This window comes from Wyeomyia smithii, chromosome 1 (genome assembly GCF_029784165.1).
Source record: "Wyeomyia smithii strain HCP4-BCI-WySm-NY-G18 chromosome 1, ASM2978416v1, whole genome shotgun sequence".
In the NCBI taxonomy this organism is placed as follows: domain Eukaryota; kingdom Metazoa; phylum Arthropoda; class Insecta; order Diptera; family Culicidae; genus Wyeomyia; species Wyeomyia smithii.
In genome coordinates, this window is record NC_073694.1 from 77,040,588 (window position 1) to 77,063,638 (window position 23,051).

The 23,051-nt window shown below is 37.8% G+C and overlaps 2 protein-coding genes across 3 annotated transcripts; one reads left to right on the top strand and one right to left on the bottom strand.

The window, feature by feature from the left end:
- Positions 1 to 214: 214 nt before the first annotated feature.
- Positions 215 to 1,449, top strand: LOC129718799 (probable cytosolic iron-sulfur protein assembly protein Ciao1). Of its 2 annotated transcripts, none has more exons than XM_055669889.1 (2): positions 215 to 547; positions 606 to 1,449. In XM_055669889.1, exons 1-2 carry the CDS (start codon positions 268 to 270, stop codon positions 1,340 to 1,342), a joined length of 1,017 nt encoding a protein of 338 aa, XP_055525864.1. In that variant the 5' UTR covers positions 215 to 267; the 3' UTR covers positions 1,343 to 1,449. The 2 variants fall into 2 exon arrangements, with proteins under 2 accessions (XP_055525864.1, XP_055525863.1); XM_055669888.1 differs by having other exon boundaries at positions 216 to 547; positions 603 to 1,449.
- Positions 1,348 to 2,591, bottom strand: LOC129718800 (uncharacterized). The gene is made up of 2 exons (XM_055669890.1): positions 2,445 to 2,591; positions 1,348 to 2,381 (listed from the first exon to the last, which is right to left on the bottom strand). The coding sequence occupies exons 1-2, from the start codon at positions 2,507 to 2,509 to the stop codon at positions 1,460 to 1,462; spliced, it is 987 nt and encodes a 328-aa protein (XP_055525865.1). The 5' UTR covers positions 2,510 to 2,591; the 3' UTR covers positions 1,348 to 1,459.
- Positions 2,592 to 23,051: the final 20,460 nt, after the last annotated feature.

Consider the following 23,051-nt stretch of genomic DNA (forward strand, 5'->3'; position numbering starts at 1 on the left):
CATAAGTTACGCGTATGAGATGCACATAACGTTTATATGAAAATCCTTAAGTATACTTATGAAATTTATAAGCTTGATATGCAATGCCTAAGTGTCTAATGAAATCAAAATTATGCATGTTCATAAGTTATAACTCATGAAATTCTCAAGTGCTTTTCTCTCAGTGTAGAAGACATGTCTTCACAGCTGGCAACCCTGACTAAAGTGTTGTTTTTTTTTTGTTTTTTGATCATTTTTCATTGCTGATAGGATACTAATTGTCAAATTATGGGGAAACTCATTCTGCTTCAAAGTTTATCTGGCCATAAAGGCCGTGTTTGGGGCGCTGGTTGGCACCCACAAGGTAACATTCTAGCCACTTGTGGTGAGGACAAAACAATTCGGATATGGGCTGAGGACGGAAGCGACGGCAATCGTTGGTTGGCTAAGGCAGTTCTAGCGGATGGACATAATCGTACGATACGATCTGTAGCGTGGTCACCTTGTGGACAATATTTGGCATCGGCTAGTTTTGATGCAACGGTAGCGATTTGGGATAAAAAATCAGGTAACGTAGTTATATTTTTCAGGAGTATTATTCAATTGAAACGGTGTAATTTAAGGAGATTTCGAATGCAACGCAACTTTGGAAGGTCACGAAAACGAAGTTAAAAGTGTAGCCTGGTCAAAGTCTGGTTCATTATTAGCGACATGTAGTAGAGATAAATCTGTTTGGGTCTGGGAAGTCGCACAAGAAGACGAGTATGAATGTTCCGCCGTGTTAAATGCACATATGCAAGATGTGAAAAAAGTGGAATGGCACCCACACGAAGACTTGCTAGCTTCTGCAAGTTATGATAATACGATCAAATTATATAAAGAAGATGTTTCCGATAATGACTGGAGTTGCTTTAATACACTTATTTCACACGACTCCACAGTTTGGAGCATTACTTTCGATGCTAGTGGAAAACGGTTGGCTTCTTGTAGTGACGATCAAACAGTTAAAATTTGGCAAGAGTACAAACCAGGAAATGAGTTTGGAGTAAGCTGCCCAGAGAATTCTCCCGTGTGGAAATGCGTTTGCACACTTTCCGGTTATCATAGTAGAAGTGTATATGATGTCAGCTGGTGTAAACAAAGTGGACTGTTAGCAACGGCTTGTGGTGATGACATAATTCGCATTTTCAAAGAAGCAGATTGTTCAAGTCCACACGAGCCAACTTTCGAGATGGTAGCATACATGCATGCTCATACACAAGACGTAAATACTGTCCAATGGAATCCAACTACACCTGGATTATTGGTCACGACTAGTGATGATGGAGATGTTAAGTTGTGGAAGTTTGAACCGGATGAATAACCATGTTTAAAATTGTATTCGATTTTTATTACTTTTTACGAATAATCGCAACATGTTAATTAAAAAAAAAGAAAGAGATAATTTTTGGTTATCCTGCTGAATCACAACTGTTATGTGCTACTTTTTTGTGAAACCTTCCATTTTTAATAAGCTCACGTCATCGTCATCTCCAAAAGATAGTTTAATGTTTGAAGTTGGTTGCTCATCACAAAGATTTATGAGTTCATCTTCACGAACATGAGCATGATCAAGATTGTTGAGTTTATCGTTTCTTAAAACCAAATTTTTGTTTTCAGTCCCAAGAGAGTTGCTCGAACAAGCCTGAGTAGTTTCATTAACTGCATCATTTTCGTTTGCTTCTGATGAAGAAACATTGTTTTGATCTAGACGAGAAGAATCGTTGCTATCCAGCAGAGGAACCCTCGCTAATTCTTCCATGGCTTCTTTACGGCGGGCAATGAAATACATTATTGTATAGAAAAGCAAGGGAATGCTTGAAAAAATAGAAGCAAACACAATGAAAAACATTTTAGATCGCTGTTTATCCTTGCAACATTTGTATTTTGCACTCCAGGCATGTCGAGTTTGATTCATCTGGTCTTCTATATCCAAACATAACTTTCCTCGTCGTTGCTTGTTCATGGTTTCATAGTAATCCTGTACCATGCTGTAATTAGATGCGCAAGCAATGCAAGGTGGGTTATTTTGCTCAATACAAGTATCTAATTGATCGGAGATAGTAAAAAATTGCAGCGTATCGTTTTGATTGTCCAAACAGTCTTGACATTGAGCCTTATTCCATATTTCTTCCAATCCATCAAACAACACCCCTATAACATTTAGTTTATGGATATGAAAGAGACATGTTGGGTCATTTACTGCGTTGTAGTATTCCTGAATTGAATGATTGTAGTACGAAGTAAAAGTATCATTTGAACAAAACCTCGCTAACGGAACAATCTCTCTTGGAACCATGTTAATTAGTTTTACATATTGCGCAACAAAATTTAGAACATGCGGACATTCCGGCTTCTCTTGGCTGAAATAAAAAACGAAACCATCAGATCGCAAGGTTTTTTTATTAATACAACAGCAATGTTACCAATTTACACTGTTACAAAAGAAAAATATAATTAAAAGTTTCAAATATATATAAGAACTAGGCATTTTGAACAATGAAATAATTGCATTTGTTTATTTTCTGAATTTAAACTCAGTGCTGCCATTTCTGACTAGTGTGAATTTACCTACCAAAATCCTACCTACCTCAATATTTGAAATCTTTCATTTTGGTAGGTGAAGGAATCGGGTAGGTGAGTTCCGACTTTTATTATGTTGTGTGATCTTACCTACCTCTCCGCAGCAACCAAAATGAAATATTTCCGCTGCAAATCGTTTATAAACTAGCGCTTTTCAGATATGTGGCTAGTATTATAACCAACAATTTCGGAAGATGAGATTTTGGTAGGTATATTCACAATTGTGTGAATTCACCTACCAAAATTGCCGTTCGTCAGCTACTAAAAATTGGGTAATTCTCCAATTATAATACCTACAACAATACCATCATTTAAAATCGACATCTAGGTGCTTTGAAAAAAAAAAAATCACAGGAGGGTTGTGTGCAAAGCCACGACCGCAAGGTTGAAGTAGAATACTTTTACACAGCTCTACTTACGGCTGTACATTAACCTACGGCCGGGCGAATCGGTTCGCGCCGCTCTTCGCGTTTAGCCTGGCAGAGGCCTAATGCGCACGGCCAACACAATAGAAAGCTGTTTTCACATTGAAAATTAGACACGGCTTTACTGGAGTAAGTGTTGGCAAATGCATCTACCGCTAATACCGCCACTATCGTACGAAAGCGCGTCGTTTCATGTGGGGAATAATATCAACAACGAAAAATGACGCGCGTCCAAGCACACCCGGACTGTTTCGCCATGCCGCTTCCATTTACTTCCTTATAACATCGGCCTCATGGAAGTACCGGCTGCACCTACCGCTGAGGCTGTTACCATACTGCTACTGGTACCCAAAGCTATTAACTCTTCAAATAAAGTGTTCTATTTGTCCTCAAAAGAACAATTGTTCAATTCCATATCGGATATAATGCAATCGCATCTGAGTAATATTATAACTCTTCTAATATTCTTCTGAACAAAATGATCCAACTTTTCCATTAGAGGAAGTGCCGGCTGATGTACGGCGAAGATTTCGCCCGATCGCTCGCGTTGGCGTTCAGCCCGGCAGAGGCCTGAGACGTGGTGACCAACCACAGGGCAAGTGATTTCCCTAGTAACAATATTGGTTTTATCAAAGCTTTATAGCCCTCAAGAAAGCCAGAACAGCGCTATAAAACTTTGATAAAACCCGTTTTGTTACTTGGGCTGTTTGATTTGAAGGCAGCCGGTGGCGCAACCCGCTGCTATCTTCTGTTACTGCTGAGTGCTGATATCTGCTGCTACTGCTGTCAACGTTGTGGACGGTCCATCCAGCTCACCATCCGACTGATGAATGTAGCTAGTTTTCCCAGAAACACTCTTTTATAGCCGAAGGGTGCTACGGAATAGGCCACGCCTTTCTGTTCAGTTGTACCATTTTCTAATGTTCTTTAGACGAATTAATCCACAATTCGCATTTGATGTTTGTATCTAGCGAATAAACACCGATGGTGTTCTCACACACGCAACGATTTAACCCCTAAGCCGTATTGCGGCTTGTAACATCAAGCGATTTCGTTTGCTCGCTGTTGCGTGTTGCATCATTTTGCAATTGGCAGCTGGGAGACGACAAAATTCTGTTCATGCTGATTGATTGAATCTAACTAATCTAACTAACTGCTTTTGTGAATGCGTTCTAACAAAGAAGTTTGTTATTCACAATTGGTTATGCTGATCACAGCCTTTGCGCTGCCCCAACAGTGGGGGGTTTACTAAATAAAGTGAAAATTAGACAACAGAATTTGATTGCATCCCGCACAGAATGACTGCTTGTCTTGATGCCAGAAAATTATTAACCTTCAATTACTTGTTTATTTGCCTTTAAAAAGGCATTTTGCGGTGCAAAATCGGTTACTGATTACAACTTTTGAGCTGCCCTAACATTGGGGGAATTAAGATACACGGACAACATGCACTATGGAAGCTATTTCACATTCAGTAAATTAGACGGGTGCGACAGATTTAAATTGCTAGGATGCAACACAGAATGCTTGCTTGCGTTGACAAAAATTATTAACGTTCAATGACTTGTTTATTTACCTTGAAAAAGGCATTTTGATTTCCAAAATTGGATTTCCTGATGGCAATCTTCATGCTGCCCCAACACGGGGGGAATAATGGCTGTCTGGCGACACACGCTGAGAAAAACCGCGCTGCTCCTGAGACGTGGTGACCAACCACAGGGCTAGTGCTGCTGCTAAGGAAGGACAACTGCTGTTGTCGCTGTCTAGAACTATTATGAGGGGCTCCGGCTGAAACAGGCTCTTATATAGACCAAATAGCATGTTTTCAATTGCAAGGTATATGATTCTGTCGACCGTGCTTGGGAAGCAAGCATATAACGACCAATCAAAGGTCGAATTTTTCGTTTTGACAAGGCTTGACTATTTTCAATAGTACAAAAGTGTGAATAATAAAATTACAATTATCTTCTTTTGGGAAGAATCTTAGAAGATTTTCCAAACCATTGCTGCAAGAACGAAGGAAATCCATCGAATACTAACCGATTTGTTAGCATTTGAAATTGGACATATTTTTCACTTTTTTCGGTTTTAAATTGTCATTTCACATCCCTATGTAGCCGAACTTCCTGAGAGAAGTATTCTACTTCAAAAACCATTGTAACATTGTAGCGTGCGCGACGACTTATAGGAATTTAGCAAGCGAATTTTATTCAAACTATTTATAAAATTTGACTAAACTCCTTAGCAACTTAAAAATGTTTAGTTATCCAGTGAGTTTTATATTAATCATGTCATAATTATTCATTTTTTTTATTAAATTTTTATAATTTTTATTAAATTATCATAATTTATTTATTTTTTTCAGACTTGTAGTCCTAATGAAGTAACACTAGAATTTACCCATTGAAAGTGCGGATATTTCGGATGCAAAATTTTGGTGAACAGACTAAGGACGTGTGCTATAGAGTATACGGTTTGAATGAGAAAGAGACTAAAAACGAACTGCAGACTTTTCTGCATTTTATTGATTAATATCTTAAATCTTAAAAGATAGTAACTTGTGAGCAGTCAATCATTCTGTTCTAGCGGGAATGACATATTATTCGAGGTTCGATCCTGTGGTACTACCTTGTGGATATTAACAAAATGGCTAGTTTGGTCCAACAACAGTTCATCAGCAATCTGATAGATGAAATGTTACAGTTTTATTAAACGTGTTGATACCAGCCCTTAGACGCGCCTATGCTTTTGCACTGGGTTGTATGTGACTTTTTTGTGGCTCCATTTCCATTTCGAACCCACCGTGGTTCCAATATTCTGCTTGTTATTTTTCGGTCATATAAAAATGGCGTCTTTTCATAGGCCTGGTTGATACCAAACAAACAATTTTGTTGAATAACAGCCTATTCAGCAATAGTTCGCCCAAAATCCACTCAACAATGGTTTAATAAGCTGTAAATCAACAAAATTGTTTGCTGGGTATCTTTACACAAAAAAAAAAGTCGAACGGCTCAAAAGTTGCCCCAGTTTTAATATTTTTTTAAATTGTCATTTTTTATTTAGCTGAAACTTTGCATAACGTTTCTATAGGCAAAAAATGCCATTTGTGCTATTGATTTATTTTTTTGGAACACGACTTATTTTTGAGAAGCTGTTGAAAAATGCTATTTTGGAAAGGTATAGGGCCAAAACGGTTCGTTTGATCAGGGTGACGTCTTCGACAAAGTTGTAGATACTAATTTGTCTTTTCGAAAAAAATGAACACTCTAAAACAAAATTTGTTTGAAAACAAGTTAAAAGAAAAATTAAAAATTAATTGGGTTGTTTAGCTATATCAGTTTTGACGTAGAATCATCTTACGGCAACAATTACAGGGACCCAATTTTAATATGTACAGGGATCCAATTTCAAAACCTAAAACATCGAGAGCGTCACAAAAATTGTCCAATTTCAAACGTTTTAAACCCAGTCAGTTTCCAACCGATTTCTGTCATTTTTGCAGCAATCGATTGGAAAATCGTTTAAGCACCCGTTTAAATGCAAAAAATTGTATTCTGAGTGTTCAAACTATTGTAGTATTGAAAATTGTTGAACATTGTCGAAACGCAAATGTCGACTTTTGATTGCTCGCTTGCTGCCTTTCCCTAAAAAGGACGACAGAATGGAGTACCTAGTTAGCCGGGAATGCACTCTTTAGGCTACATATGAGACTGTTTCTCCTCAAGCACATCAGTTTACCGCGGTGCCGGCTACAGAGGTAAACGTCATCTGGAGCAAAGAGACTATTAAATTAATTACCCCAAACCTATTCCAATAAATACATTGACATAAGACAGACTGTCGTATTCTACGTTACCTCTGCGGTCGTGTTTTATAAACAACCTCTTCAACTATTTGCTCCTTTTTAATATCATCTAAAAGATTTGCATTTTCTGGGAAAAACGTGATTTAAAATTTTTTTCTATCGTCCTTCGCTTTTTAAATCAGTTTTAAATAAACTGCTCGAAATCGCTACAATGACAGTTCGTTCATATACCAACTCTCATTGTAGCGTTTTAGAGCGAACATTTATTCTTCATTTAAAAAACGAAGGATAATGATATAAAGTTTAAAAAAATCACGTTTTACTAAGAAAATTACTTTCAAATGATATATAAAAATCGGAAATCCGTGAATAGCTGAACAACCCAATTATCTAAAAAGCTTATTTTTTAAAAATCTCATTTTTTATAAAAATTACAAAGGATCACCTAAACAATGCAATCGGTACGATCAAGGGGAAATCAGGAAAAAAAGTTGCGATTTGTTGAACAAAATTTTAATTTTTTTTCACAGGGTACATTTTTTATGGAAGGACAAAATTATTGTCTATACTTTACCAAAGAGACTATGCCAATCAAACAAACTGTGTTGGTCGTACAAATGTTTTTATTTCCCCATAGAGCACTCTATTGGAAATTCAAGATTTCTACAGCCAAAACGGTTCAAATGATAGGCATAGTGTCTTGGACAAAGTTGTAGATAACAGTTTTGTTCTTCCAAAAAATATGCCCTTCGAAAAAATAATTAAAATTTTTTCTATTCATTCAAAAATTCATAACTTTTAAGTTTTCATAAAAAAAATAGATTTTTAAACAATGAACTTTTTAAGATAATTAATTTTTATTTTTCTTTATTTTTTTTCAAAAAAAAAATTTTTTTGGAGTATATATTTTTTTGGAAAAATAAAATTACTATCCACAACTTTGTCGAAGATGTCGTATCAGTCGAACAAACCATTTTGGCCCTAAAATATTTGTAATTATCTATACCTTCCCAAAATAGCATTTTTCAAAAGCTTCTCGAAAATGGGTCATGTTACATAAAATTAAACCAATAACTCAAAATGGTATCTTGTTTCAGCCTAATCAAAAATGGTCGATTAAATTGGTTGCTCGTTTTTTTTTTGTGGAATGGCTCAGTTAATAATTTTTGCAAATTAAGAGCCTATGGGACCAAGGGCCAAACAAACAAATACTGGTCTGAAATTTTCGATGATCGGATTATTTTTTCAAGGTTAAGATATGACCACATTTAAAAAAAACTTTAACATTCTATCACATCAGAACGATAGCGATTCTACATTAAATTGATTCATATAGGTTCAAAACAATACAAATTCGGATTTTATTTCAGATCCCCTCCTCTTTTTGCGGGCTTGGGACCGTCAACAAAACTTACTACAAAGCTACTTTATAGTTTCTATGTTTGTTGGCAGAGTTAGATCTATATCCACTTATTTGTATTGTTTTTTTTTTACTTTGAAACAACTTTGTACTCTTTTTATTTTTATGGTATTGATATTATAATGTTATCACCTAATATATTAAGAAAACTTCACCTTCAATTCTGCAAACACATTATGCATAAAACTTGGAAGTTAGAATCTTACCTCGAGAGTAAATCAATGCACATTCTTCGTGCCACCATCTTAGACAGTTGGTGCATCGGAACTTATTTTTATTCATTGTATCATATGCATCTAATTCAAATGTGCACATCGAGCAGTATCTATCTATGTCGTCTGAATTTAAAATCAAAGTATGTACGAGTTTTTTTCGGTATTCTATTGGATCGAAGTTGGCGTCATATAAACTTTCTTGATTAAGATATTTTTCAACATTATTAATAACGTGGATTCCACAGTGAACACCATCTAACTGAAAGTTAACAGATACATTCATAATATTCATTTCTTCTAATTTTTTCAATAGTATTTTATTGTTTTTCTCATCCGGTCGAACATATTTTTTATTGTGTTCAGTAATCTTGTATACATTAATTTTGGGCTGTGCCTGTTCAGTGAATCAAAGTAATAAAACTCGTGCTTAATTTGATCAATGACAACTACACTGAAGTGCCTTTCGTTTAACAGAGGAAGTATGGTAATAGGCTTGGCAAAATATTCGTTTATGATTTTGTTCATAAAATTATTAGGTGGATCAATGTTGTGAAATCCAAACAATAAATATATGTGATCGCAAAGAACTGTATTAACATCTTTTTCTAGTAAATTAACTAAAAAATATAAATAAAAATCTAAAAAAAATATTTGTAAGCCAATCTTTGAAACAATTTGTCCACAATGTCTTCATATCACCATATTCCAAATATTTTCCATTTTTCCAAATAACTTTGATGCAATCACATTTATTACTTCTACTTTTCATATAATATGCGAAAGAATTCATAAGACCGTTGCTCTGGAGTATATCAAATCCTTGAAAATGAGACTCATGAATTGAACTAAAACCTTCAAACCTGGAGGTTTCCAGCACTAACTGTGAATTTTTCAAATTATTATTTTCATCAAGCACACTTTCTTCCAATATTATGCTAAGTCTCAATTTAGTGGTTTCATCTGATTCAATATCATATTGAAGCGCGGATGAAATTGACAAATCACGTCTAATGTTAACGATTTGATTGAAATCCTGTTTTTTTGTAATGTATTTCGTATAGATGGTGTAGATGACGCAATTGGTTTAAAAGTTTCTGAGGATTCTAAGCTGATTCATTCAATATTCTTCAAGGATTATGGTTAATTTCATTTTAATTATATCATCCGATTCAGAATCATACATAGTATGACTTATAGAACTTGGTGAATCGTGTCTAATCTTAATAGTTTTGTTGGAAGTAATTGGTCTTATAATTTCTGGGGATTGTGAATTAGTAGTTGCTATTTCTTCTTGTATTGGGCTAAGCGTACTTTTTCGTTTTTTAAAGATTGAAGACATCGTTTCTGCCGATAACAACTTTCTTTTATTCTTTCTTTTCTTAGGGATATTTTTGTTTTCGCTTCTCAATGTTTTCTTACGGAATGATTCTTTGGTTCTTTTTATATTTGATACTAACATATTAGTAGTAACACTAGCTGAAGAATAGCAAATTGATGAACTTTTCGACTCTGAACTACTAGAAACGTATCGTTTCGAAACCATTGAGTCGTTTTTAATTTGTTTTGTTTTATTACCGAGCTTCTTTGTATTTCTTGTAGCTCTTCTGGTACGTATGTTGTGCAAAAGAAGATTCGTTTTGTAATCTACGTCTTTTTTCAATATTTATCTGATATGATCGTCTAGTCTAATAGGAGGATTTCCCAATAATATATTTTTTCTAATTTCCTGTTTCGTATTCTTATGATGTGCTTCTATTAATCCATTGTTAGCACGATTAACTTCTTGTTGCTTATCCTCTTTTATGTTTTTGTATGTCTTTTTGCAAAAAGATTGCGTTAGCATCGGGAGATATGAACCATATTTTTTCAAAAAGTTTATTATAAAATTATCCAAATGCTCTTCTTCCGCACGAAAGTTTTCTTCTGATTTATTATCAGCAAAAATTAATTTAAAATCACTGTGAGCTCTTTGGAAAAAGGGACTGTTTTCACAAATTGTTTTAAGGTGCTTCAGTTCCTCATCTTGTGAGTTATATAAATAATCATTGAATTCATTGGTTTCCTCGATATAAAATATTCCTTCATTTTCTACTATGTTACATTTAGTATTGAAATTTTTTTGGTTACAATAAAAAACATTGTCCATTTACTGTTCTCACCGCAAAAAGCATCTTATTTTTTTCGGGTATTTCAACAAAACAAAAGCAGAATATCTCTTGTAGTGCAGCGCCAACTACGTTTCAAACGAAAATTTCCATACATAATATATGCATTAAATATCGATACCAACAAATTTGAAAATATCGATACTTACCGAATTGCGGCAAGCATTGCACAATTAGTATCCGCACCGCATTTTAGTTTGAACGTTAAAAGAGTGAAGTTGAATTTTTAAACTGTTCGGAAAGTTGAAAATAAAAATGTAAGTACTTAATATAGTATACATACTATGTAAGAACGTCTTCGGAAGTGGTTTCTGGATTCTTGTTCAAAAGCCTGCCGGAGAAAACCACTGCCGAAGCTATTTAATTAAAATGGTGAATATTTTTGAAATTGTTTTTTTCTCAGTTACGATGCAGCAAGATTATGGATACGCTGGCGGTTCGCGAGGGTGATCCCGGGGTAGCACCCAACGCGGAAGCGGCCAGTGGCGCTGGGTGCCAGTCCAACGCGGAAGCGGCCAGTAGCGCTGGGTGCCAGCCCAACGCTCGGGGAACAACTGGCAGTTCCAGTAAATCGAGCAGCAATTGGGGCAAGAAGCAGCGGAGCAATTGCAACGGCACGAGCAACTTGTAGCGTTGCTACAAGAAATTAAGGGCTTACTCAACCGCCCTGGAGAGCAACAACAACAGCCGCAACATCAGCAGCCGCAACATCAGCAGTGATTCAAATAAAATAATTTAAAACAAAACCTAATGTTCATCATCGTTAATTTCCGAAACACCACTGGCGTACAGAACGGAGACGGAAGGGGCGGTCCGCCCCGCGTTTCACCATCATAGGGAATTACACGTTTGACTCTCATGATCACAAAGATCATCCTGCTTCAATGCAGGGTGGCCACTCTACCGGGAAATTCGGTTTTAAGTCAGGAAAATCATCTTCCTTCATGTCTGCCGTTTTATTTGTTCAACAGTTTCTGAGGGAATATCAACATGAAAACCTTTTTTTTTTTGCACGATGACCTAACTGGCCTGATTCTGCCGGTTAGGGGAAAGCTGATTGTTGATTTCAGCCAAAGTTGACAACGGCTTCGCAGCACGATCTGTGTCAAATAAATTCAGGGGTGGCATTGCGCATTTCGTTTCGAGTGATTTTTGTTCGTTTCGACCACATTTGACATTGGCGATTTCGATTCGAGCTCGAAACGAGTAGATGGCGTATTATTGCAGTTGATCTTCGAGCAAAACTGGCATTACATAATGGTTTGATCGAGCCTTTTTTAGCGCGAAAGTGATCAAAATTGGTCGATAAGTAGAAGACGTTCGTTTGTGCCTAGCAGCAACATAAAAAATCTCGATTTTTTTAATATGTAGGTATTTGAAGTAAATTGTACTGTATTTATTCTGGAAATGCTTCAAATTTTTTCAGGGCTGATGAATCACTAAGAAATGCACTAAGCATTAACTCGTCTCAAATAGAGACAATGACTCACTTCATGGAGGAGCATTCGGATCTGGCTCGGAATTCTTTAAAAGCACCGGATGCCAGAAAACACTCCAATAAATTATGGAACAAGCTGAAGGATTCATTAAACGAGCAAGGACCTCCGATACGGGAGATTCCGGAATGGAAAAAAATAAGTTTTACCATCATTTGAGTTACAAATGTTTTTAAAAGTAGAGTTTTCGATTTATAAATCTTTGTTTATAAAGGCAATTATTTGAAAACCTCTTCAAAAAATTAACATTTAAAATATTATATATATAAATGATAGTTTAAGTCGAATCGTGATAAAATAAGCTTATATTTCTAGGTATGGGCAGATTATAAATACAAAGTCAAAAGTAAATTGCGACAAAACATGATCAACATCAAGAAAACAGGAGGAGGCCCGAATAAACACAAACACTTGAATTCGTTTGAAGAAAGCGTAGTGAGATCTGCTGGTCTGAACGCCTCTGTGAATGGTATAGCAAAAACTAAATCGTATGGCTGCCGAAAGTTGCTTCAAGCAGACAACCACTACGATGGCGAAGCAAATGTTTCAGAACACAACTCACAGACTACACCCATAACCGAAGAGGGAGAGATGATAATAGAGGAGTTTATAGATATAGAAAATTTGGAAGATGATCCAGAAAATGGAATAACAGGAACAACAGGATCAATTATGAAAAAAAGGACCAACGCAAAAAGAGAGAAATTAGAACTACTGAAAAGATATGTAAAAGCAAAGGAGGAGAATAACGAGATGCAAAAGGCCTTATTGAGAGTGAAAGAGGAAAGCTTGGCAATCAAAAGGTCAATGTGGGAAATTAAACTTAAAAAGATGAAATTGAAGTATGGAAACGATGCAGCAGAAGAGTAAATCTCGTAAAAAAGCTGTACATCGGAGATATTCGCTGGTACATGGTGACTCTGTCTTCAATGGAATACATTTAATTTACTCCAGATGTTTTATTTTTAATAAGTTAGTGTACAGCAACATATTGACTCATAACTCGAAACTTAAGTAAACGTGTATATGGGTGTTCGTCAGCAAAAAATAAGTATTTTCAGCAATGGATCAATTCAAGCATCCTTGCGGGGTCACAGAATAGTTGATCTTTATTGAATATTTTTTCCGATTCATTTCAGCCAATCAGTGCATTTAATTTTCCCGGTTTTACTGACTTTCCTTCTGTTGCATTGAGAAGTTTTAATTTAGTTCGTTATTCAATGTTGAACAGATTTTTTTGACAGAGACTTGAGTTCAAAGTTATGTATGAAAATAAAATATTTTTTTTGGAATACATTATCATTATTAATTACTCTATGTGGCCAATCACAATAGCTACTTTTCGTATTTATAAAAAGTATGCAATTAGAGTTGCTAGGCGGCCTGCAGTTTTGGATCGTTTGATAATATCATTGAGTAGATAATCGATAGTTTTCCGGAAGTTTAGTTTGATAAATACCAGCCTGAATCAACATTCATTTTGTAGCACACTAAATCTACTTTTACTTTATTATCTAAGCAATTTTCGGAAATTATGCCAATTTCTCACGCAAGTTAATCCGTTTTGTTCGGCTGTCAGAAAAATATAGCAATCAGTGCCAAAATCGAAGTTTTAAAAGTGGTCTAACGTGGTGAATGTCATATACAATTCGACTTAGTCCAACGAACTGACTATTTTCTGGATATGTGTGTATATATGTCGCGTACTTCTCATATATAGTGCTGGACTACTTGTCATCATTTTAGTGTCAAATAAATAGTATAGTTTCTCCGTAGGTTCCTACTGAATTTCATTATAATAGGACTTTTAGTTAAACTATTATGTATCACAATGTGAAAATCTCTAAGCGCTATTATCCAGTGATTTTGAGACAGATCGACACAAAATCAGTGTAAAATGAACGAGTGCTTTTCCAAATTACAAAGATTGAAAGTGAGTGTAATTTCCGGAACAAACTCAATGTCATTTTGAAGAGGAAATTTTTCAGAATATAGATATGTTCCTGTCTTAAAAAATTAAGGCTTAAATATGAAAATAAAACCTTTTTGTCGAGACACAAAAAAATGTTGAACGTGTAGATGTGTCTATGTATGTTTGTATGTTTGTATGTGTGCATGTGGGTGTGTGAGTATGCTGGTTCGTGAGTGTACATATGTTCGTTTATGCATTTATGCTCGTATGTGTGTATGTATATTCGTATGAGATATTTGGTATATTTTAACAGGTGAGCTGCGAAGTTTTTAATTTGGAGTTATAAATACGAGATGGCAGGAGTAATCTACAAAAAAAGAGACAAACTGAAGTGCTGTCACTACCGCGGCATATATGGGAACCCGCGCCACCACGGACCAGATCTTTTCAATCCGACCGATCTTACAGAAATGTCATCAACGTACAACGTGCCCACACATAACATCATCATGACATCACGGCGGCTTACGATACAGTCGACCTAGTACAGCAGGATTTCCACAAGATCGGTTCAGCTTTTGAGTTTCGCGAATGACTTTGACCTCATAGCACGTAACATTGCGACGACAGAAAAAACTCACGCTCGACTGGAAGTCGAAGCCAGACGAATCGGACTGCGGATAAATGCGTCAAGAACTAAATACATGCTAGCGAGAGGATCCAAGGAAAACAGCATCAGCCAGCAGCCTCCCACCTGAATGAAGTCCCTGTAGACGGCGAAAGAGATTCAGAGACGCATCCAGGCTGGTAGTCGTGCCTATTTTTCGTTTCGATAGACGCTTGGAAGGAATCGGGTGCGACGACGCACGGAGACGCTGTACGAAACTCTGATAACACCGGTAGTTTATACGCTTCTCGCGCAAGACTTAAACAACCTTGGAGTTTTTGAACGGAAGATGCTGCGGACTATCTACAGTGGAGTATAGACGGACGACGATAATGGCAAAAACGTATGAACTATAAACTAAACGCGCTGCTTAGAAAGAACCGCACTGTACACCTTGCGAAAGTGAATAGGCTGAGGAGAGTCAGAGAGGGACGCATCGTGCACGATGGCCCGATCGAAGTAGATTTGCGGATGATGAGACGCTTGGGAAACTGGTGAAACACAGCCCATAATCAAGTAACTTCTTTACACCACGGTTCTCGTTTGATTGTCAAGGTAACCTAAGATACGAGACATGTATTCTTGTAAATGTAACTAATTGTTTGGGTAAGAATATAATTTTATCATCCAGCCAATGCATTCCTAATCGAATCTCTTATTCTACTTGCTCTGCCATCTAAATCATTTTCATCAACATATTCAGCTTGTTCATTTAGTGGATCATAAGGTAATAGTGAATCATTATAATCAAAATGTACTTTGTAGAAAATACAGATATTGTGAAGTGCACAACATACATTGATAATCGAGGATGCTTTTCGAGGATTGTATCGAAGTTTGCGATCAGAAGAAAGACACCTCCAACGAGCTTTTAAAACTCCTATACCTCTTTCAACTATACATCGTGCAGAAGAATGTATAGAGTTAAATATTTCCTCTCCAGATCCATCATTAGTAGTCCTATATGGTGTTAGTAACCAAGGCGCTAGTCCATATCCGCTGTCACCTGCAAAAAAAATGTTTACAAGAAAAAAAAACACCTTACATAAAAAAAAAACCCAACAATCGCAAATCACCATTTCGAAAATTTTGTTCGAAAAAATCTTTTACATCACACATGTTCCACACAAACGAGTCATGAGCGGCACCACCATAACTGGAATTCACCACCAGAATACGATATTCATGGTCAACTATCTAAAAACAGAACGATAGAAAACAAATGAAAAATAGTCAGATATATTCATTAGTATTCATTACAGCATTTATGGTATTAATGAACACATCACAAAAGCACTCATTCCCGAATGCATGCATGAATATTAAGCAATATCGCAATATTTTGTTTAATAAATAATTTAGTGTTTATTTTTCAATTTTCGCGTGGACATTTACCAAACAGCCGATTTGTACACCTGGTTTACTTCATGGTTCATGCGTCTGCACCGAACACCATTTTCTAGTTTGCCGCCAAGAGTTGAACGCAAAATCCTACGCTAAAAAATACCAAGAGTTCGACGATCTGCCTCCTTCAACGTCCATGCTTCATGGCCGTAGAGGGCCACAGGGAGGATTAGTGTTTTGTAGACTGCAAGTTTAGTACGGGTTTGCAGACTACGGGACCTCAGCTGGTTACGCAATCCGTAGAAAGCCCTGTTTGCAGCTGCTATCCGCCTTTTTATCTCACGGCAAATCTCGTTGTCACATCCCAAGCAGCCAGGGCCGGCGTCACATTATTTTCCCGAGTGGGTAGTAAGGAATAGGGAAGGTTCATGGGTGACAAAGGCGTAGTCAGCGGGGCGACCTACTGATACCTGAACATAATTTTACGAAAAATCGACAGCATCAGCAATAGGGTGCCAATGGAATGTTTGAGAGAAAGTAGATTTTCGAATTTCATTCAGTAGTAATACTTCCCATAAATTTTCCGTAGAAGGTAATTATATAGGCTTATTTTCAAAAGCTATTCCACGCCCTTGCGAGTGGCATTCCGAGAATTTACCGGAACATTCGCCATGATGGACGAAGGCATGTTTTTGAGTTCTTTCTTCGTTTTATTTTCGCGTCAAAATTGTTGGAGTAGGTCTTACGCTTCTGGTTTGCCCAGAAACTCCGGATGGGACGCAGCTGGGGAACGTTGAGTGGGTTGGCCGACCTGGGTACCGCATCGATTTTCAGCCGCTCCATCTCCTCCAACGATTGCTTCGAGTAGTGGGCCGACACCAGATCTAGCCAGAGCACCGCGTCTTTGCGGCTGGCACTTCGTACTATAAATTTTCCCGTTCACGGCCAGAATGGAGCTTCTCGCTGATTGTCAGCCACAGCAGCACCTTCTTTGGGAGCTTGGTGTGTGAAATGAATTTCACCTCAGAGGTCACTTCCTTGGTGGGGAATGTAAAATACGGATTGCCCTACTAGTCGTTGTCATCCAGGGTGAGATAGGTCTCGGCGTCGACAACCATCACGTCGCGATTCGCCGGAAATATCGACTCGCCCATCTTATTCAGCCGCTGGCACTGCGTCATTGCCTGCAGCTCCGAGACCAATGGACGGGACTGCCGCTTTCTGATATCCATGTTCGCCAGATACTTTTTCATTGTTTGGCCAGTTGAACCGATTTTCCGATCAAGCGTACGCAGAGATGTAGCCACTTTTCCCTCGGTCTTCCTCTTCAGCAGTCTTTGGAGCTTTTTGACGCTCAGGGTCGTCGGCCGTCCGGAACCAGTCTTTCTTTCGATGCTCTGATTGTAGTCCAACAGTGCCAAGATGTTGTAGATACTGTAATAAGCGTAACCGGCGTCTCTTTTCCGTACGATGTATGTTTTCGACGCGGCGGGGAAACGTTCTTGGATCGCACACACTTCTGAACGGAATAGCTTCACTGTTTTCGCCATTACGGTTATAGTTCGAGTCATTTTTTTTCTGCTGACTCATGGGTTACTATGATTGCTGCTGCATTGGTAGTTTCGTAATTGTGTATCCTCGGAGAAAGACCCTACCCAAAATTTGACCTTAATCGAACTTCTGATGAGGTTTCACCTACAGTCGTGAAAGTTTTACATTTTTGACAACAAATACTGAGTAGACTCATTTCAAAACATGTTGCATGTGCTGCTTGGAATGTCACTAATGTGTCCAGGTAAATAAATTCGTCGACTACTTCCAAAGTTTCCCCATCTAGCACCACCTCAGCACCAACATCCGTCGGACTACCACGCTTTCTACCAGCCACCATGTATTTCGTTTTGGCAGAGTTAATGATGAGCCCTTTTCTCGCAGCTCCCCTCTTGAGAGGTCCGAAGGCCTCTTCCACTGCCCTACGGTTGATACCAATAATGTCGATATCGTCCGCAAAACCTAGAAGCATGTGAGACTTCGTAATGATGGTGCTCCAATGCGATGTTGAACAATAAATTTGACAGCCCGTCTCCCTGCTGCAAACCATCTAACGTCACCAAGGAGTTTGATATCTCACCGGCTATCCTGACGCATGATGTAGAGCCTTCAAGGGTGGCACGTATCAGCCTAATAAGCTTTGTTGGAAAACCATGTTCGAGCATAATTCGCCATAACTCATTTCTCTTAACTGTATCGCAGGGTAAACATTTGGTCCGTAGTGGAGCGCCCCCCTCGGAAACCACATTGGTAATCGCTAACAAAGGTCTTCGACAACGGCCTTAGTCTATGGAACAGAATACGAAAGAGAATTTTGTAAACTGTGTTGAGCAGGGTTATGCCCCGATAATTACTACAGTCCAAGCGGTGGCCCTTCTTGTAGGTCGGATATATGAGACCCTCCACCCAGTCCAAGGGTAATTCTTCATCGAACCACACACTTAGCATGATCCGATGTAAACGTATATTCCGACAAGGGAATGGTATGGTAGCCTTCAAGCGTTACGAACATCTATTTATGTACCGTTTGTCCCAAAACTACTTTTTCTGCTGTCACTGTTTGCTTCACTTTGCTTTGGGACACAATTAATGTACTAAATATCACTTAGAATATCACATATCATGTGACAACCTTAAGAAATTGCTCAAAACTATTAATAATTGCAGTCAACATTTAGCCGGTTTGCCCGAATCAACATAAGATAAGGGTAAACTGCCCATTTTTCGGGTGCCAGTGCCAGTGATGGTGGTAACGCGTCAATTGTATGGTAGCTGACAGCGATGCCATTCCCGTGTATTCCGACTTGCTAATAAGTGCTACAGATATCCATTCCTCTGGCTGCAGCGAAATTGACAAGCCTCAGGCCGTTGTCGTTTGTAGTAGAGTGGAGGCTTTTTCTACCAATCACGGGGCGGAAGAAGTTCTCCTGACCAACCTGCGCATTTGCATCCCCGGTGACGATCTTGATGTCGTGTCCTGGGCACTCATTATACGTTTTTTCCAGGAGCTCAAAGAACTCCTCCTTCTCTCCATCGGGTTTATCGTTGATCGGTGCGTACACATTTATCAGGCTGTAGTTGAAAAATTTGCCCTTAATTCTCAGGTGGATAAGCTTACTGCTTCGTGAGATATCGCATCCGGTAGAATCCGGTCAAAAGTCATATGCGACCGGAAACTTCGAGTCATGGTTTTATTTCGCAAATATCATACTTCCTCAATGTCATAGTGTTTTTTGAGTAGCCTAGGATCTTAATTAAGTTTTAAAAATAGTTTGAATAAATTTGGGTTGGGGAGAGTTTCACAATTTACGCTAGGGTGGACCATGTTTGATGTATGAGGAAAAACCAGTATATTTTCACATATGCCCTCATGGCCACAAATATCATACTCCCTCAATGTCATAGTATTTTTTGAGTAGCCTAGGATCTTAGTTAAGTTTTAAAAATAGTTTGATTAAATTTGGGTTGGGGAGAGTTTCACAATTCACGATAGGGTGGACCATGTTCGATGTATGAGGGAAAACCGCTATATTTTCACATATGCCCTCATGGCCGCAAATATCATACTCCCTCAATGTCATAGTGTTTTTTGAGTAGCCTAGGATCTTGGTTAAGTTTTAAAAATAGTTTGATTAAATTTGGGTTGGGGAGAGTTTCACAATTCACGATAGGGTGGACCATGTTCGATGTATGAGGGAAAACCGGTATATTTTCACATATGCCCTCATGGCCGCAAATATCATACTCCCTCAATGTCATAGTGTTTTTTGAGTAGCCTAGGATCTTGGTTAAGTTTTAAAAATAGTTTGATTAAATTTGGGTTGGGGAGAGTTTCACAATTCACGATAGGGTGGACCATGTTCGATGTATGAGGGAAAACCGGTATATTTTCACATATGCCCTCATGGCCGCAAATATCATACTCCCTCAATGTCATAGTGTTTTTTGAGTAGCCTAGGATCTTGGTTAAGTTTTCGAAATAGTTTGATTAAATTTGGGTTGGGGAGAGTTTCACAATTCACGATAGGGTGGACCATGTTCGATGTATGAGGGAAAACCAGTATATTTTCACATATGCCATCATGGCCGCAAATATCATACTCCCTCAATGTCATAGTGTTTTTTGAGTAGCCTAGGATCTTGGCTAAGTTTTAAAAATAGTTTGATTAAATTTGGGTTGGGGAGAGTTTCACAATTCACGATAGGGTGGACCATGTTCGATGTATGAGGGAAAACCGGTATATTTTCACATATGCCCTCATGGCCGCAAATATCATACTCCCTCAATGTCATAGTGATTTTTGAGTAGCCTAGGATCTTGGTTAAGTTTTAAAAATAGTTTGATTAAATTTGGGTTGGGGAGAGTTTCACAATTCACGATAGGGTGGACCATGTTCGATGTATGAGGGAAAACCGGTATATTTTCACATATGCCCTCATGGCCGCAAATATCATACTCCCTCAATGTCATAGTGATTTTTGAGTAGCCTAGGATCTTAGTTAAGTTTTAAAAATCATTATACGTTTTTTCCAGGAGCTCAAAGAACTCCTCCTTCTCTCCATCGGGTTTATCGTTGATCGGTGCGTACACATTTATCAGGCTGTAGTTGAAAAATTTGCCCTTAATTCTCAGGTGGATAAGCTTACTGCTTCGTGAGATATCGCATCCGGTAGAATCCGGTCAAAAGTCATATGCGACCGGAAACTTCGAGTCATGGTTTTATTTCGCAAATATCATACTTCCTCAATGTCATAGTGTTTTTTGAGTAGCCTAGGATCTTAATTAAGTTTTAAAAATAGTTTGAATAAATTTGGGTTGGGGAGAGTTTCACAATTTACGCTAGGGTGGACCATGTTTGATGTATGAGGAAAAACCAGTATATTTTCACATATGCCCTCATGGCCACAAATATCATACTCCCTCAATGTCATAGTATTTTTTGAGTAGCCTAGGATCTTAGTTAAGTTTTAAAAATAGTTTGATTAAATTTGGGTTGGGGAGAGTTTCACAATTCACGATAGGGTGGACCATGTTCGATGTATGAGGGAAAACCGCTATATTTTCACATATGCCCTCATGGCCGCAAATATCATACTCCCTCAATGTCATAGTGTTTTTTGAGTAGCCTAGGATCTTGGTTAAGTTTTAAAAATAGTTTGATTAAATTTGGGTTGGGAAGAGTTTCACAATTCACGATAGGGTGGACCATGTTCGATGTATGAGGAAAAACCAGTATATTTTCACATATGCCCTCAAGGCCGCAAATATCATACTCCCTCAATGTCATAGTGTTTTTTGAGTAGCCTAGGATCTTGGTTAAGTTTTAAAAATAGTTTGATTAAATTTGGGTTGGGGAGAGTTTCACAATTCACGATAGGGTGGACCATGTTCGATGTATGAGGGAAAACCGGTATATTTTCACATATGCCCTCATGGCCGCAAATATCATACTCCCTCAATGTCATAGTGTTTTTTGAGTAGCCTAGGATCTTGGTTAAGTTTTAAAAATAGTTTGATTAAATTTGGGTTGGGGAGAGTTTCACAATTCACGATAGGGTGGACCATGTTCGATGTATGAGGGAAAACCGGTATATTTTCACATATGCCCTCATGGCCGCAAATATCATACTCCCTCAATGTCATAGTGTTTTTTGAGTAGCCTAGGATCTTGGTTAAGTTTTCGAAATAGTTTGATTAAATTTGGGTTGGGGAGAGTTTCACAATTCACGATAGGGTGGACCATGTTCGATGTATGAGGGAAAACCAGTATATTTTCACATATGCCATCATGGCCGCAAATATCATACTCCCTCAATGTCATAGTGTTTTTTGAGTAGCCTAGGATCTTGGCTAAGTTTTAAAAATAGTTTGATTAAATTTGGGTTGGGGAGAGTTTCACAATTCACGATAGGGTGGACCATGTTCGATGTATGAGGGAAAACCGGTATATTTTCACATATGCCCTCATGGCCGCAAATATCATACTCCCTCAATGTCATAGTGATTTTTGAGTAGCCTAGGATCTTGGTTAAGTTTTAAAAATAGTTTGATTAAATTTGGGTTGGGGAGAGTTTCACAATTCACGATAGGGTGGACCATGTTCGATGTATGAGGGAAAACCGGTATATTTTCACATATGCCCTCATGGCCGCAAATATCATACTCCCTCAATGTCATAGTGATTTTTGAGTAGCCTAGGATCTTAGTTAAGTTTTAAAAATCATTATACGTTTTTTCCAGGAGCTCAAAGAACTCCTCCTTCTCTCCATCGGGTTTATCGTTGATCGGTGCGTACACATTTATCAGGCTGTAGTTGAAAAATTTGCCCTTAATTCTCAGGTGGATAAGCTTACTGCTTCGTGAGATATCGCATCCGGTAGAATCCGGTCAAAAGTCATATGCGACCGGAAACTTCGAGTCATGGTTTTATTTCGCAAATATCATACTTCCTCAATGTCATAGTGTTTTTTGAGTAGCCTAGGATCTTAATTAAGTTTTAAAAATAGTTTGAATAAATTTGGGTTGGGGAGAGTTTCACAATTTACGCTAGGGTGGACCATGTTTGATGTATGAGGAAAAACCAGTATATTTTCACATATGCCCTCATGGCCACAAATATCATACTCCCTCAATGTCATAGTATTTTTTGAGTAGCCTAGGATCTTAGTTAAGTTTTAAAAATAGTTTGATTAAATTTGGGTTGGGGAGAGTTTCACAATTCACGATAGGGTGGACCATGTTCGATGTATGAGGGAAAACCGCTATATTTTCACATATGCCCTCATGGCCGCAAATATCATACTCCCTCAATGTCATAGTGTTTTTTGAGTAGCCTAGGATCTTGGTTAAGTTTTAAAAATAGTTTGATTAAATTTGGGTTGGGGAGAGTTTCACAATTCACGATAGGGTGGACCATGTTCGATGTATGAGGGAAAACCAGTATATTTTC